The sequence below is a fragment of the Entelurus aequoreus genome, linkage group LG05 (genome assembly GCF_033978785.1).
Source record: "Entelurus aequoreus isolate RoL-2023_Sb linkage group LG05, RoL_Eaeq_v1.1, whole genome shotgun sequence".
Classification (NCBI taxonomy): Eukaryota; Metazoa; Chordata; class Actinopteri; order Syngnathiformes; family Syngnathidae; genus Entelurus; species Entelurus aequoreus.
Genome location: NC_084735.1, coordinates 78,475,280 through 78,489,427, shown reverse-complemented (window position 1 = coordinate 78,489,427; position 14,148 = coordinate 78,475,280). Strand labels below are relative to the sequence as shown.

The 14,148-nt window shown below is 38.7% G+C and overlaps 1 protein-coding gene across 3 annotated transcripts in view; it reads right to left on the bottom strand.

Moving 5' to 3' along the window:
- gria4b (glutamate receptor, ionotropic, AMPA 4b) overlaps nt 1–6,610 on the bottom strand; it is a 330,486-nt gene extending 323,876 nt beyond the window's left edge. For all 3 annotated transcript variants that reach the window (XM_062048981.1, XM_062048980.1, XM_062048979.1), the window contains exon 1: nt 6,280–6,610. In XM_062048981.1, coding sequence (XP_061904965.1) covers nt 6,280–6,415 — 136 coding nt within the window. In that variant the 5' untranslated portion in view covers nt 6,416–6,610. The remainder of the gene's footprint in view (nt 1–6,279) is intronic.
- Nucleotides 6,611–14,148: the final 7,538 nt, after the last annotated feature.

Sequence of the window (14,148 nt, the reverse complement as noted above, 5' to 3'; positions counted from 1 at the left end):
GACATACCGGCATGCGACTGTGAATTGTTTTTGTTTGCGGATGACTCTGCCTTGCTGGTATCCGGCAAGGACAAGTCACAGGTGGAGAAAATCCTCAGTGCTGAGCTCTGTAGAACTTGCACCTGGCTCGCTGACAACAAGCTATCCATACACTTGGCTAAAACAGAATCCATCCTGTTTGGGTCCCACATCAAACTTAAGAAAGTCAATGACTTCCCCATAAAAGTAGGTGACATTGTTATCACCAGGAAAGATGAGGTCACCTACCAAGGTTCCATTCTAGAGGCTAACCTTTCCTGTGATAAAATGGCAACCAAGGTAATCAAAAAGGTTAACCAACGAACGAGATTTCTCTACAGAATTTCCTCTCTGGTCAACAAAAGCACCTTGAGGATTCTGGCGGGAACTCTCGTTCACCCCTTTTTCGATTACGCATGCACCTCCTGGTACCCTAGCACCTCCAAAACCCTCAAATCTAAACTCCAAACATCTCAGAACAAGCTAGTCAGGTTACTTCTAGACCTCCACCCCAGATCCCACCTCACTCCTACCCACTTCTCTAAAGTGGGCTGGCTCAAGGTGGAGGACAGAGTTAAACAACTGAGCCTAGTCTATAAAATCCGCTACACCTCCCTGATACCGAAGTACATGTCAAACTACTTCCTTAACGTAAATGACCGCCATAACCACAACACCAGGGGGTGCTCCACTAACCACGTTAAACCCAGATTCCGAACTAACAAAGGTCTTAACTCATTCTCTTTCTATGCCACATCAATGTGGAATGCGCTCCCAACAGGTATAAAAGAAAGGGCATCTCTATCCTCCTTCAAAACCGCAATAAAAGTTCACCTCCAGGCAGCTACAACCCTAAACTAACACCCTCCCCAGATTGCTAATAATCAAATGTAAACAATCAAATGCAGATACTTTTTCTTTTTCTTATGCCTTCTGATCTCTCTCTCTCTCTCTCTCTCTCTCTCTCTCTCTATGTCCACTACTTGATGTCCATATCCCCCCCCCCCCCCGCCCCCCACACACCCCTGATTGTAAATAATGTAAATAATTCAATGTGATTATCTTATGTGATGACTGTATTATGATGATAGTATATATGATAGTATATATCTGTATCATGAATCAATATAAGTGGACCCCGACTTAAACAAGTTGAAAAACTTATTCGGGTGTTACCATTTAGTGGTCTATTGTACGGAATATGTACTTCACTGTGCAACCTATTAATAAAAGTCTCAATCAATCAATCAATCAATCAATACCCAAAATGGTTGCAGTGATGGATTTTTAAAATACCTTTTTTGACCATCATAACACGTATATGCCATATGACAGCAGCCAAGAGGAGCTTTATTGAATTTTTTTTTTCATAATTTCATAAAATCAAACATCACATTGCAAAAATCAGTTTGACTTGGGAATCGGTTTGAATCGAGAATCAATTCTGAATCGAATTATCACCTCATGAATTAGAATCAAGTTAAATTGGGAGTTATAAGATTCACATGTGTATTAATTTGACAAATCAGCTTTTCATGGCAGTAACAAAAACGGTCATTTTTGTTTTGCTAGGTTTTTTGTGTTTTTACAGCTGAATGAACCAAATTGTGAAGTATATTCCCAAACATTGTAGTATTAAATCGTTAGTTCTAAATACAGATACAAAAATGGCATTGTTTTGCTTTATGCAAACATTTAAAAGGTTTCAAAGTGAATTGTGAAAGTGAACAACACTGTTGTTTCGGTTTAAACTGAGAAGACCCTCAAAACCTGTGCATGCATGTCAAGTAGCATGTTCAAAACAAAAACATACTGCAAGGTTTAGCGCTAACAACGCTTTTTCGGCAAACTGTACATTTACGACAAAGCTGCCATGTGGCATGGCTTACTGTAAATACGCTACACACAAACCCACATACATGCCAACAAACAGCATACTATTGTCAGGAGTAAAATTGGATTTATGGATAATAGTGTGTTGTCAGTTGCAAACAAAGACTTATATGCAGTTTTAAGTCACAAAAGGAACAAGTATGACGTGTGCCAATAACGATCATCTGTCAAAATGTATATTTATACTAGTGTAACGCCGCATAAGAAAACGAAACCAAGTGTATTCAAAAGACGGTTTTCGGATTGGCGCACATTTATTTTATACAAAGTGATGTCACCCACCATTGGCCTGATATGCTTTTTCAATTGTCGGATTTTTAAAGAAAACATCACATTTTCGCTTGGTTATTGTCCTGCGAACACACTAGAGGTATGAATCTTTGGGCATCTAACAATTCGGTCTGATTCAGAATCGATTCTTGATTCAACACGATTCTCAATTCATGTTGACTACGGTAGCCGTATTAATCCGCGTTCCATCAAGCGATGCGGCTTCGTAGCTTACCAAAGTCGTACTAAACATATTTTTGAGCCCAGTGTGTAATATTCTAAAACGCTCATTTTTGTGTTATTATGTTGTTGTTTTTTTAAAGCTGAATCATCCGAAATTGTGAAGTATCGCAGACATTTTCCCGCACATGGTAATATTGAATTTTGAACTTTTTCAATTGTTGGATTTTTAAAGAAAACATCACATTTTTGCTTGGTTATTGTCCTGCGAACCCACCAGGGGTGTGAATTCTCAATTCAAACAGAGTCTTGAAATGTATAATTTGGTTTAAAAATTATAATAAAACATTCCCAAAACAGGTTACAGGTTAGAAATGTGACTGTTGCATATAGATGGCCTAAAAACATTTTTTAAAGATGGATTCTAAATTAAAAGACAAAAAAATAAATATATTTTTATTTATGGATCGATTTCGAATTGGGATTGATAAAAAATTGCAATTCAGATGTGTATCGATTTTTTTGTGCAACCCTAGAACTAAATTCATTAGTTCCAAACCTGCAGTTCAACTCGATGTTCGACACACAGGAGATGCCCTAGCAGAGCTAACATTAGCAATGCTACTATGTCACATGACTATCATAACTCACAGTCTAAATCCTTACAAAGGTGCAGAAAAAAAGCTATTCAAAAGACCGTTTGGGATTAGTGCAAATGTGTGTAAAGTTACACAACGAAGTGATGTCGCGAACTACTGGCCTGGCATTCGCATTATAGTATTTGCAGTCGTTTTATGTAAATAAATGCAACAAAAAAAACAACACTTGTTTTTAGTTGTTTTTTTGCTGAGTAATCATACCCCTAAGGCAGGGGTCGGCAACCCAAAACGTTGAAAGAGCCATATTGGACCAAAAATAAAAAAACAAATCTGGCTGGAGCCGCAAAAAATTAAAAGCCGTATATATGTGTGATGGCAACCCATGATGTAAGTGTCTATATTAGCTACAATAGTCTACTATCAAAATGACTATGTGTCACAGACTGAAGCAAATCTTTGTTGACAGAAATGCGAAATATTTATTTTACACATTTTTACAACATTAGAAACCATTACTAAATCAGAGGCTACTCACAAGGTGAGATAACTCCTGGAAATTACTGGCTTTTAATGGCCAAATGAATAGATGTGTGTGTCCAAGTTAAAGGAAACAGCTTTTAATAGATGTATTACAATCTTTGGCAAGCTAGGTAATGTTTGCTGCGGTCTGGAACAACATGGCACATAACTATCTGAAATGCAGCCAAAATTACATACAGATAATGTGTCATGAGACATGCAAAACTAAATTATGTACAAAGAGGTTAAAAGTAAAGGATATTAAATGAGCTCAACTATACCTACAAATGAGGCATAATGATGCAATATGTACATACAGCTAACCTAAATAGCATGTTAGCACTGATTAGCTTGCAGTCATGCACTGACCAAATATGCCTGATTAGCACTCCAAAGAGTCAATAACATCAACAAAGCGCACCTTTGTGCATTCTCGCACAGTATAAAATGTTTGGTGGACAAAATGAGACAAAGAAGGAGTGGAAGATTTTACATGTAAACAAACTGCTGCGTCACAGTCCTCACTATGGTGAGTTCAAGAACTAGGGAAATTAGTAGGACAAAACGATGTTCACCAAATATTATCATCAGTGACGCATACACACAAACATATTAAACACTGGGCTTTCTAACAATTGGGAAGGTTTGTGTCATGTTTGTCCTCAAACAAAAACCATACTAAAACTAAAAAAGTATTCTTCCCCCATCTTTTTCCATTTTCAATCCTTTTTTAAAAATGTTCCAGGGAGCCACTAGGTTGCTGACCCCCGCCCTAAGGCTACACAACTGCAGTTCCACTCAGGGATTGGCACACAGAATGTCAAGGCACAGCGAGCAATGGCAATGCTATGTCACATGACTTCAATACCTCACAGTCAAAACCCATACACAGTTTATGCGGACAAAACCTATTTAAAAGACAGTTAAATAGCAATGCCCATGCATGTAAAGTTACTCTACGAAGTGAGGTCGCCAACTAGTGGCTTGGCATGCACATTATAGCATTTAAATCGTTTAATGTGAAGAAATGCAAAAAAAACCCCACTCTCGTTACTTGTTTTCTGCTGAGTAATCATACCCCTTAGACTAGGGGTGTCCAAACTTTTTCCACCGAGGGCCGCACACGGAAAAATTAAAGCATGTGGGGGCCATTTTGATATTTTTCATTTTCAAACCATAACAAAATATATGGATTTTTTATTTATTTTATATTTAGGGGTCTCGGGGACTATAAAGGGTCTCAGTCATTAAAATGTTAAAAATAAGTCAGATTATTATTATTTTTTAATTATTTAACACTTACAGTAAATCTCTATATCAACTTCAAGTTGATATAAGGTCATATAAATTTTAAAAAATGTTTTATGGCTTTTCTGTCAAAAACAACTTAGTTTTTTTTAAGAGTAAAACTGAAATATGCAGTATTTAGTAATTAGAGCCCTAAAAGATCAATAATGCAGGACACCATTGATTTGAATTCTTTCATATTTTTGAGTAATCACAGTGAAAAGATCAATAAAAAATCACTAAATATATTTGGGATCCAAAAGGTGCCCCACTCATAAAGTGATACATTTGTATTAGGTTTTTCTTTTACTTTCAACGCTTAAGTTACGAGATCAACTTCAGATATATCTGTCGATTTTATGCTGGAACTATTATTTTGTTTGTTTTATGCGCTTTTGTCAAAGAAAACGTTGATGTTTTTATACGGCTACAACACAATATATGCAATATTTACCACATAAAACATTTTAAAGTGAAATATTTGAAGTAATAGGAGCCCTGAAAATAATTCATACTAACATGGATTTTTTTGTCATTATTTTTTTTTTTTTAGCAATGGCAAAAAAATAAAAATAAAGACAAAAGAAAAAAAACAGCCTACATGGCAGCTTTTGTGTCAACATTGCAACTTTTTCTCGTTAGATTTCACCTCATTCCACTTTTTTTTAATGTTCTTTTTTATTTTTACAATAGTATTTCCAGAATGTGTGGCGGGCCGGTAAACAATTAGCCGCGGCCCGCAAATGGCCCCCGGGCCGCACTTTGGACACCCCTGCCTTAGACTGTTTGCCGTCTGATTTGGACCAACGCAGCCCTAGCAAAACACTCCTAGAGCACCCACTGACTTGTCGCTAGTTTTACTTCAACAAACACAAAAAACAAGCATGCCACCTTGTTTAAGCCGCCTACGGTCCAGCTGTGTGTGCTTCCATAACACAACCTGACCTCTGACCTGCCCCAGGGTACTATTGAGCATCACATAATGTAAAGAGACAAGATGAATCACCAAAACAGCTTGTGGCGGGGAGTGTGGCAGATAAAAATAAATTTAAAAAAACACCCCCAAAAGTCAGTTTCAACAAATTCAATCGAGAACATTGAGAACAAACTGGTGTTCGTAAGCAATCAAAAGGTCATACTCTGCTCCTCTCTCTCCATGATGTTCTATATGAAAGTGAACCGTAGGTTTTTAGATGATTGTGGTTAATTGCAACGCACGCACACGTTAAACGCACATGCAGACTGCATGGAGAAAAGGCTCACTTTGCTGCAGTGCGCTGGGATGCACACTCTCCTCGCCTGCAAGGGTGTGTTTTTTGCATCCACACAACCCAATTAAGATTTGTTTTGAAATATTATACGCACATATGCACGGGGGAAAAACTGCTATATTGTGTGCAGGGGGGTGGAGAAAAAAAAACCCTGCACATTCACCACTCTGAAGCTCGGACATCCACACTCACACACACACACACATCCATGCACGGTCCATTCTTTGAATTGAAACACTTACCTATCTGAACGCTGCTCGGGAAAGCACCCAGCGACAGTCCCCACAAGCCCCAAAATATCAACAAAAACCAGTGGCGAGAAGAAATCCTCATCTTGTGGCGGTTATAAAGTGATGGGAGACATGGAGCAGCTCTCATTAAAAGGCGGCAACATCTACATGAGGGAGAGATTTGGTGGGGGGGGGGAAATAAACTAGAGAGTGACCGATGCAAAGCATTTAAACATCCATGTCTGGTTCGCTTCCCCCCTTTTTGGAGCGACGTGGACCACCGCTAACCCCCCTGTTTCCTTGCAGCGGCGCTCGTTCGGACTGTCAAACTGCGTCCAGTTCAGTCCAGTCCGGCGCTGGAGCTTTGCGCACAGCGCCACCAAAACGAGAAAGAGGGGGGAGGGAGTAAACGGGAGGAGAATGGAGGAGAGGGAAAGGGAGGGAGGGAGGGAGGGAAGGGGGCGAGTATCAGCCAGAGGCGGCCAGTGAGTCTGGATGAGGACAGGATGAGGATGGGAACCAGGCAGGAGGGACTTCTGCGTGTCGCCACCCATAAAGTTAAATACATCTGCAACCAAAAGTGACAAATTATTTTTCATAAAGTATTAGTATTGTCTTTTTTAGCCACCTTTTTAGTGTATTCTTTCTTCTTGAAAAGGAATTCAATATTTTATCAGGCAAAGGTGAGCAAAATGCTGCTCAAGGCATTCGATACAATCCACCACGCAATTCTAGGAACTGTAAACCCCCTAACTCTACAAAACATTTCACTGGCTTGGTACACTCAACAGTACTGATGATATACTCTGGATCAGACGTTTTTGGTCCTGGAAAAGGCACAACACTTTGTCCTGGAGTACAAAAATCCGCTCTACAAAGTTTTACTGGTTTGTCACTAGTGGTGTTGTCAAAAGTACTGATGACTCTTGAGTTCTACACCTTGGGAACATTTGGGACATTTTTAGCCCAGTTACCTGGAATACAACAATCAGCTCTATGGGGTACTAGACTTCACTTTGAAGGGTATAATATCAATCAATCAATCACAATTTCTATAGCCTTAAATTACAAGTGCCTCAAAGGGCTTCACAAACCACAACAACATGTGCAACATGCAGCTCAATCCACCATGCAATTCTAGGAACTATAAACCCCCTACCGCTACAAAACATTTCACTGGCTTGGTACACTCAACAGTATTGATGATATACTCTGGATCAGAAGTTTTTGGTCCTGGAAAAGGCACGTCACTTTGTCCTGAAGTACAAAAATCCGCTCTACAAAGTTTTACTGGCTTGTCACTAGAGGTGTTGTCAAAAGTACTGATGACTCTTGAGTTCTACACCTTGGGAACATTTGGGACATTTTTAGCCCAGTTACCTTGGAATACAACAATCAGCTCTATGGGGTACTAGACTTCACTTTGAAGGGTATAATATCAATCAATCAATCACAATTTCTTTAGCCTTAAATCACAAGTGCCTCAAAGGGCTTCACAAACCACAACAACATGTGCAACATGCAGCTTAATCCACCATGCAATTCTAGGAACTGTAAACCCCCTACCGCTACAAAACATTTCACTGGCTTGGTACCCTCAACAGTACTGATTATATACTCTGGATCAGAAGTTTTTGGTCATGGAAAAGGCACAAAACTTTGTCCAGGAGTACAAAAACCTGCTCTACAAAGTTTTTCTAGTTTGTCACTAGTGGTGTTGTCAAAAGTACTAATGACTCTTGAGTTCTACACCTTGGGAACATTTGGGACATTTTTAGCCCAGTTACCTGGAATACAACAATCAGCTCTATGGGGTACTAGACTTCACTTTGAAGGGTATAATATCAATCAATCAATCACAATTTCTATAGCCTTAAATTACAAGTGCCTCAAAGGGCTTCACAAACCACAACAACATGTGCAACATGCAGTTTAATCCACCATGCAATTCTAGGAACTGTAAACCCCCTACCGCTACAAAACATTTCACTGGCTTGGTACACTCAACAGTACTGATGATGTACTCTGGATCAGACGCTTTTGGTCCTGGAAAAGGTACGTCACTTTGTCCAGGAGTACAAAAACCTGCTCTACAAAGTTTTACTGGCTTGTCACTAGAGGTGTTGTCAAAAGTACTGATGACTCTTGAGTTCTACACCTTGGGAACATTTGGGACATTTTTAGCCCAGTTACCTTGGAATACAACAATCAGCTCAATGGGGTACTAGACTTCACTTTGAAGGGTATAATATAAATCAATCAATCACAATTTCTATAGCCTTAAATTACAAGTGCCTCAAAGGGCTTCACAAACCACAACAATATGTGCAACATGCAGCTCAATCCACCATGCAATTCTAGGAACTATAAACCCCCTACCGCTACAAAACATTTCACTGGCTTGGTACCCTCAACAGTACTGATGATATACTCTGGATCAGAAGTTTTTGGTCCTGGAAAAGGCACAACACTTTGTCCTGGGGTACAAAAATCCGCTCTACAAAGTTTTACTGGTTTGTCACTAGTGGTGTTGTCAAAAGTACTGATGACTCTTGAGTTCTACACCTTGGGAACATTTGGGACATTTTTAGCCCAGTTACCTTGGAATACAACAATCAGCTCAATGGGGTACTAGACTTCACTTTGAAGGGTATAATATCAATCAATCAATCACAATTTCTATAGCCTTAAATCACAAGTGCCTCAAAGGGCTCCACAAACCACAACAACATGTGCAACATGCAGCTCAATCCACCATGCAATTCTAGGAACTGTAAACCCCCTACCGCTACAAAACATGTCACTGGCTTGGTACACTCAACAGTACTGATGATATACTCTGGATCAGAAGTTTTTGGTCATGGAAAAGGCACAACACTTTGTCCCGGAGTACAAAAATCCGCTCTACAAAGTTTTACTGGTTTGTCACTAGTGGTTTTGTCAAAAGTACTGATTACTCTTGAGTTCTACACCTTGGGAACATTTGGGACATTTTTAGCCCAGTTACCTTGGAATACAACAATCAGCTCTATGGGGTACTAGACTTCACTTTGAAGGGTATAATATCAATCAATCAATCACAATTTCTATAGCCTTAAATTACAAGTGCCTCAAAGGGCCTCACAAACCACAACAACATGTGCAACATGCAGCTCAATCCACCATGCAATTCTAGGAACTGTAAACCCCTAACTCTACAAAGCATTTCACTGGCTTGGTGCCCTCAACAGTACTGATGATATACTCTCGATCAGACTTTTTTGGTCCTGGAAAAGGCACAGCACTTTGTCCTGGAGTACAAAAATCCGCTCTACAAAGTGTTACTGGCTTGTCACTAGTGGTGTTGTCAAAAGTACTGATGGTACATAGTTGACCCTTGATTTCTACACCTTGGGAACATTTGGGACATTTTTAGCCCAGCTACCTTGGAATATAAATCTCAGCTCTATGGGGTACTAGACTTCACTTTGAAGGGTATAATATCAATCAATCAATCACAATGCGGCATGGCGTAGTGGTTAGAGCGGCCGTGCCAGAAACCTGAGGGTGGCAGGCTCGCTCCCCGCCTCTTGACATCCAATTTGCTGCCGTTGTGTCCTTGGGCAGGACACTTCACCCTTGCCCCCGGTGCCGCTCACACTGGTGAATGAATGATGAATGAATGATAGGTGGTGGTCGGAGGGGCCGTAGGCGCAAATTGGCAGCCTCGCTTCCGTCAGTCTACCCCAGGGCAGCTGTGGCTACAAATGTAGCTTACCACCACCAGGTGTGAATGAATGATGGGTTCCCACTTCTCTGTGAGCGCTTTGAGTATCTAATAATAGAAAAGCGCTATATAAAATCTAATCCATTATTATTATTATTATTTTAATTTATATAGCCTTAAATTACAAGTGCCTCAAAGGGCCTTCACAAACCACGACGACATCCCCTGATCTGAACCCTTGGCCTGAGCTGGGAAAAAGGAGAAACCTTAGGAAGGGGCCGCGATGGATGCTGAGTGGGTACAATTATTGAATCATTAGATAAATAATTTCAGAGTCCGGTCCATCGGGAAAGCAGCAGACGGTCGTGGAGGGATCTTCTTGCATATAGACAAGACGACAACACACATACGTGACCAACTGATGCATAGAAGAGTGGTCCACCCCAAGTCACGACTTGTAATAGCTAGCGCGTCTTCCAAACTGGTACCTCTCTAGAGAGTCATTGGAGTGGTACCCTCAAAAGTAATTATTATATGGATGGATGGATGTTAAGTATATACGTAATGTAGTAACAAGCACATAGATAACATTTAATATTTATGTACAGTATTTTGATCATTTTAAGCATACGCAGCGCATTAATTTAAAAAATGCATCACGGTTGCGTTTTCCTTTAACAACATCACTGATTACTACTCACATGAGAGCCAACAAATATAATAAAACATCACTTACTGTGCAAGGTCTGCTGTCAATAGGATTGATAGGATGTTCATATATTCCTGTTTAGTTGAAGAATGACTCATAATGCTTGCAAAGAACCAAGAATCTTTTTGTGTCTTTCTCGCCACTTCCGGGTCTAAATTGGTTGCCAAAGTTGACCAACTCGTCAGATTATGTTCTCATCTTTCTACTGTCAAGGTGAGAGGCATTATTTATGATCCAGAATAAACTTTCACGAAAAAGGAGTAGGAGGAAGCAGAGTTATTTAATCCTACCCCTTTTCATCCCACTTACTTGCTCTCCGTTTGTAAGGGAACAGTGAATAAATAAATAATAATTAAATATAATACCATAAGTAAGTAAACAAATATTAAATACATAAACAATCATTGTCTCAAAAAAAAAAGGTTTAAGATTATGTCAATAAAGAAAAAAGCAGCCGGCTTTGTATCAAGAAACTGGAAAAATTGCAGAAAGCGTGCTCCTCACTCTGCCGATAATTCATCATGAACCCAATAATACTTTGTGCACACGCTCTATTTTACGCATCGTAGCAGAGTTTTCTTTAAATTACTGTATAAATCAAGACGACGGTGTCTTGCTGTGCATCACATCTGGGAAATGACGCCGCATGGACGGTTGGGTGCATCACTTAATTGGCATTCTGGAATTCTGGAATTTGCATTTGAGGAAGATATTTTTTTTTTTTCCTTGGGTTTCAAAAAGGAAAAAGAAGACTAGGTTAGCAACATGTCGCAAAGCTTTTTGGACCTTGGGAAAGGTACTAGTTAGTTATTAGGAATACATTAACAAGCCCTATGGAATACTGGTCAAGATAGTCAACATACAAGTGTGCTGCTTTTTAAACATCACAAAATGCTTTTGATTTTGAGAAAATTAGATTTTTTATTTTTGTTTTGTTTTCATTGCTGCTCTTTTAACTGTTTTGAACACATAAACACGGTTAATTGTTGTTTTTTAAACACTTTGCCTTTCCTTGCTTTTAAACGAACGACATTTTAATAGTAATTAAAATTTTTGTAACAGCTGAATGAGCAGCACAGTTACGGTATGAATAAATATTTATGAATTACTAGTCATCTTTCTTGTTTGTAAGCACATGCCTAAAATAACGTAAGCTGCATTTAAATGTGGATGGAAAAATTAGAACCATTAAAAAGATGTGTACGCTTTATTATCCGACTAGTCGACTAATCATGAAGATAGTCGATGACTAGTCGACTAATCATGAAGATAGTCGATGACTAATCGACTATCAAAAAAATTATTAGTTTCAGCCCTAGACTAGACTAGCTTAGTAATAGCACAAGGGGGGGGGGGGGGTACTCTACGCTAGGTATACATTCTACACATATTTATAGCCCGGAAACATACCTGCAACTTTTTAGCCCTCCTCAGTTCAGATGCATAGTTAGCTTGGCGTAAGATAGTCTGGCCTGTAAGATACTAGACTGTACTATACGGGGTATAATGGCACGATTTTCTAGACCCTCAACTTTTGCAGTTAGAGAACTTTGAGTCCCTAGATATTGTACAAAAATTAATCATGTAGTAGCACAATTAACTTTGGTATATATATATATATATATATATATATATATATATATATATATATATATATATATATATATATATATATATATATATATATACATATATATATATATATATATGTATATATATATATATATATATATACATATATATATATATATATATGTATATATATATATATATATATATATATATATATATATATATATATATATACATATATATATATATATACATATATACACATATATATATATATATATATATATATATATATATATATATATATATATATATATATATATATATATATATATATATATATATATATATATATATACAGTACAGGCCAACAATTTGGACACACCTTCTCATTTCAATGTGTTTTCTTTATTTTCATGACTATTTACATTGTAGATTGACACTGAAAGCATCATAACTATGACACTATGAAAACCCTTTCAGGTGACTACCTCTTGAAGCTCATCGAGAGAATGCCAAGACTGTGCAAAAAGGTAATCATAGCAAAGTGTGGCTATTTTGAAGAAACTAGAATATAAAACATGTTTTCGGTTATTTCACCTTTTTTTGTTAAGTACATAACTCCACATGTGTTCATTCATAGTTGTGATGCCTTCAGTGACAATCTACAATGTAATTAGTCATGAAAATAAAGAAAACCCATTGAATGAGAAGGTGTACAAACTAAAACGTGGGCAATCCTGCCACAGAGTATAATAATTAGCCCTATGTGGTACTAGACTGCATCCATATTGTAACAATAGTTGGTTTCTTGTCTGGTAACCTTAAAGGTACTGATTATTTACCCTTATCTTGTACAGCATAGGAACATACCCGGAACTTTATTGGCCCTGTATAATTATACAACAAATTACCTTGAAAAAAACAACAACTCTATGAGCAACTAGACTCAAAAGAGATGTATATAATATTTGGTCTCTGGAGTGGCTGTTACAAATGAACTCTTGACACTCAACTTTTACAGTTAATGCACCAGACACTCAATCAAAAAACTGGACACTGTATGTCACTGTGCCTTATGTTTTTATTGCTGGCTGTGGCAACCTTGTCCACCATTGCACTTTGTATGCAAAGGCAAACTGTCCATCAACCAAAATAACACGTTTCAACGTCTTATTGACTGCCTGCACGACATCAAAGCCTGGCTTTCAGCTAACTTCCTGAGCCTAAATGAAGACAAAACAGAAGTTATGTTGTTCGGTCCAAGTCGCTCTCCCTCCCCCAACGTTGCACTCTGACCCCGTATCTCAGCGACTGTGTCACAAACCTGGGGGTAAAGTTCGACTCAGATTTTAAATTCGAAAAACAAATCAGCAGCGTCGTTCAAAAAAGCTTTTATCAATTACGCCAAATAGCAAAAGTGAAACCACTTCTATCAGGACATGATCTCGAGACATTAATCCACGCCTTTATCTCGAATCGTTTAGACTACTGCAATGCCCTGTATGTAGGCATTAGCCAGGCCTCCCTTGCCCGCCTTCAGCTCGTGCAGAACTCTGCTGCTCGTCTGCTAACACAGACCCGCAGACGTGAGCACATCACCCCTATATTAGCGTCCCTTCACTGGCTCCCTGTGCGTTACAGAATCAACTTTAAACTCCTTTTATTTGTTTTTAAATGTCTAAACAACCTCGCGCCAACATATCTCTCCGACCTCCGTCCGCCTTACTGCCCCACCCGATCCCTAAGATCAGCCGATCAGCTGCTACTAACGGTCCCTGACACAAGGCTGAAGCTTACAGGTGACAGAGCTTTCGCCGCTGCTGCTCCCAAGCTCTGGAACGACCTACCTCTGAGTGTTAGACAAGCCTCCTCTCTTCCTGTTTTTAAATTT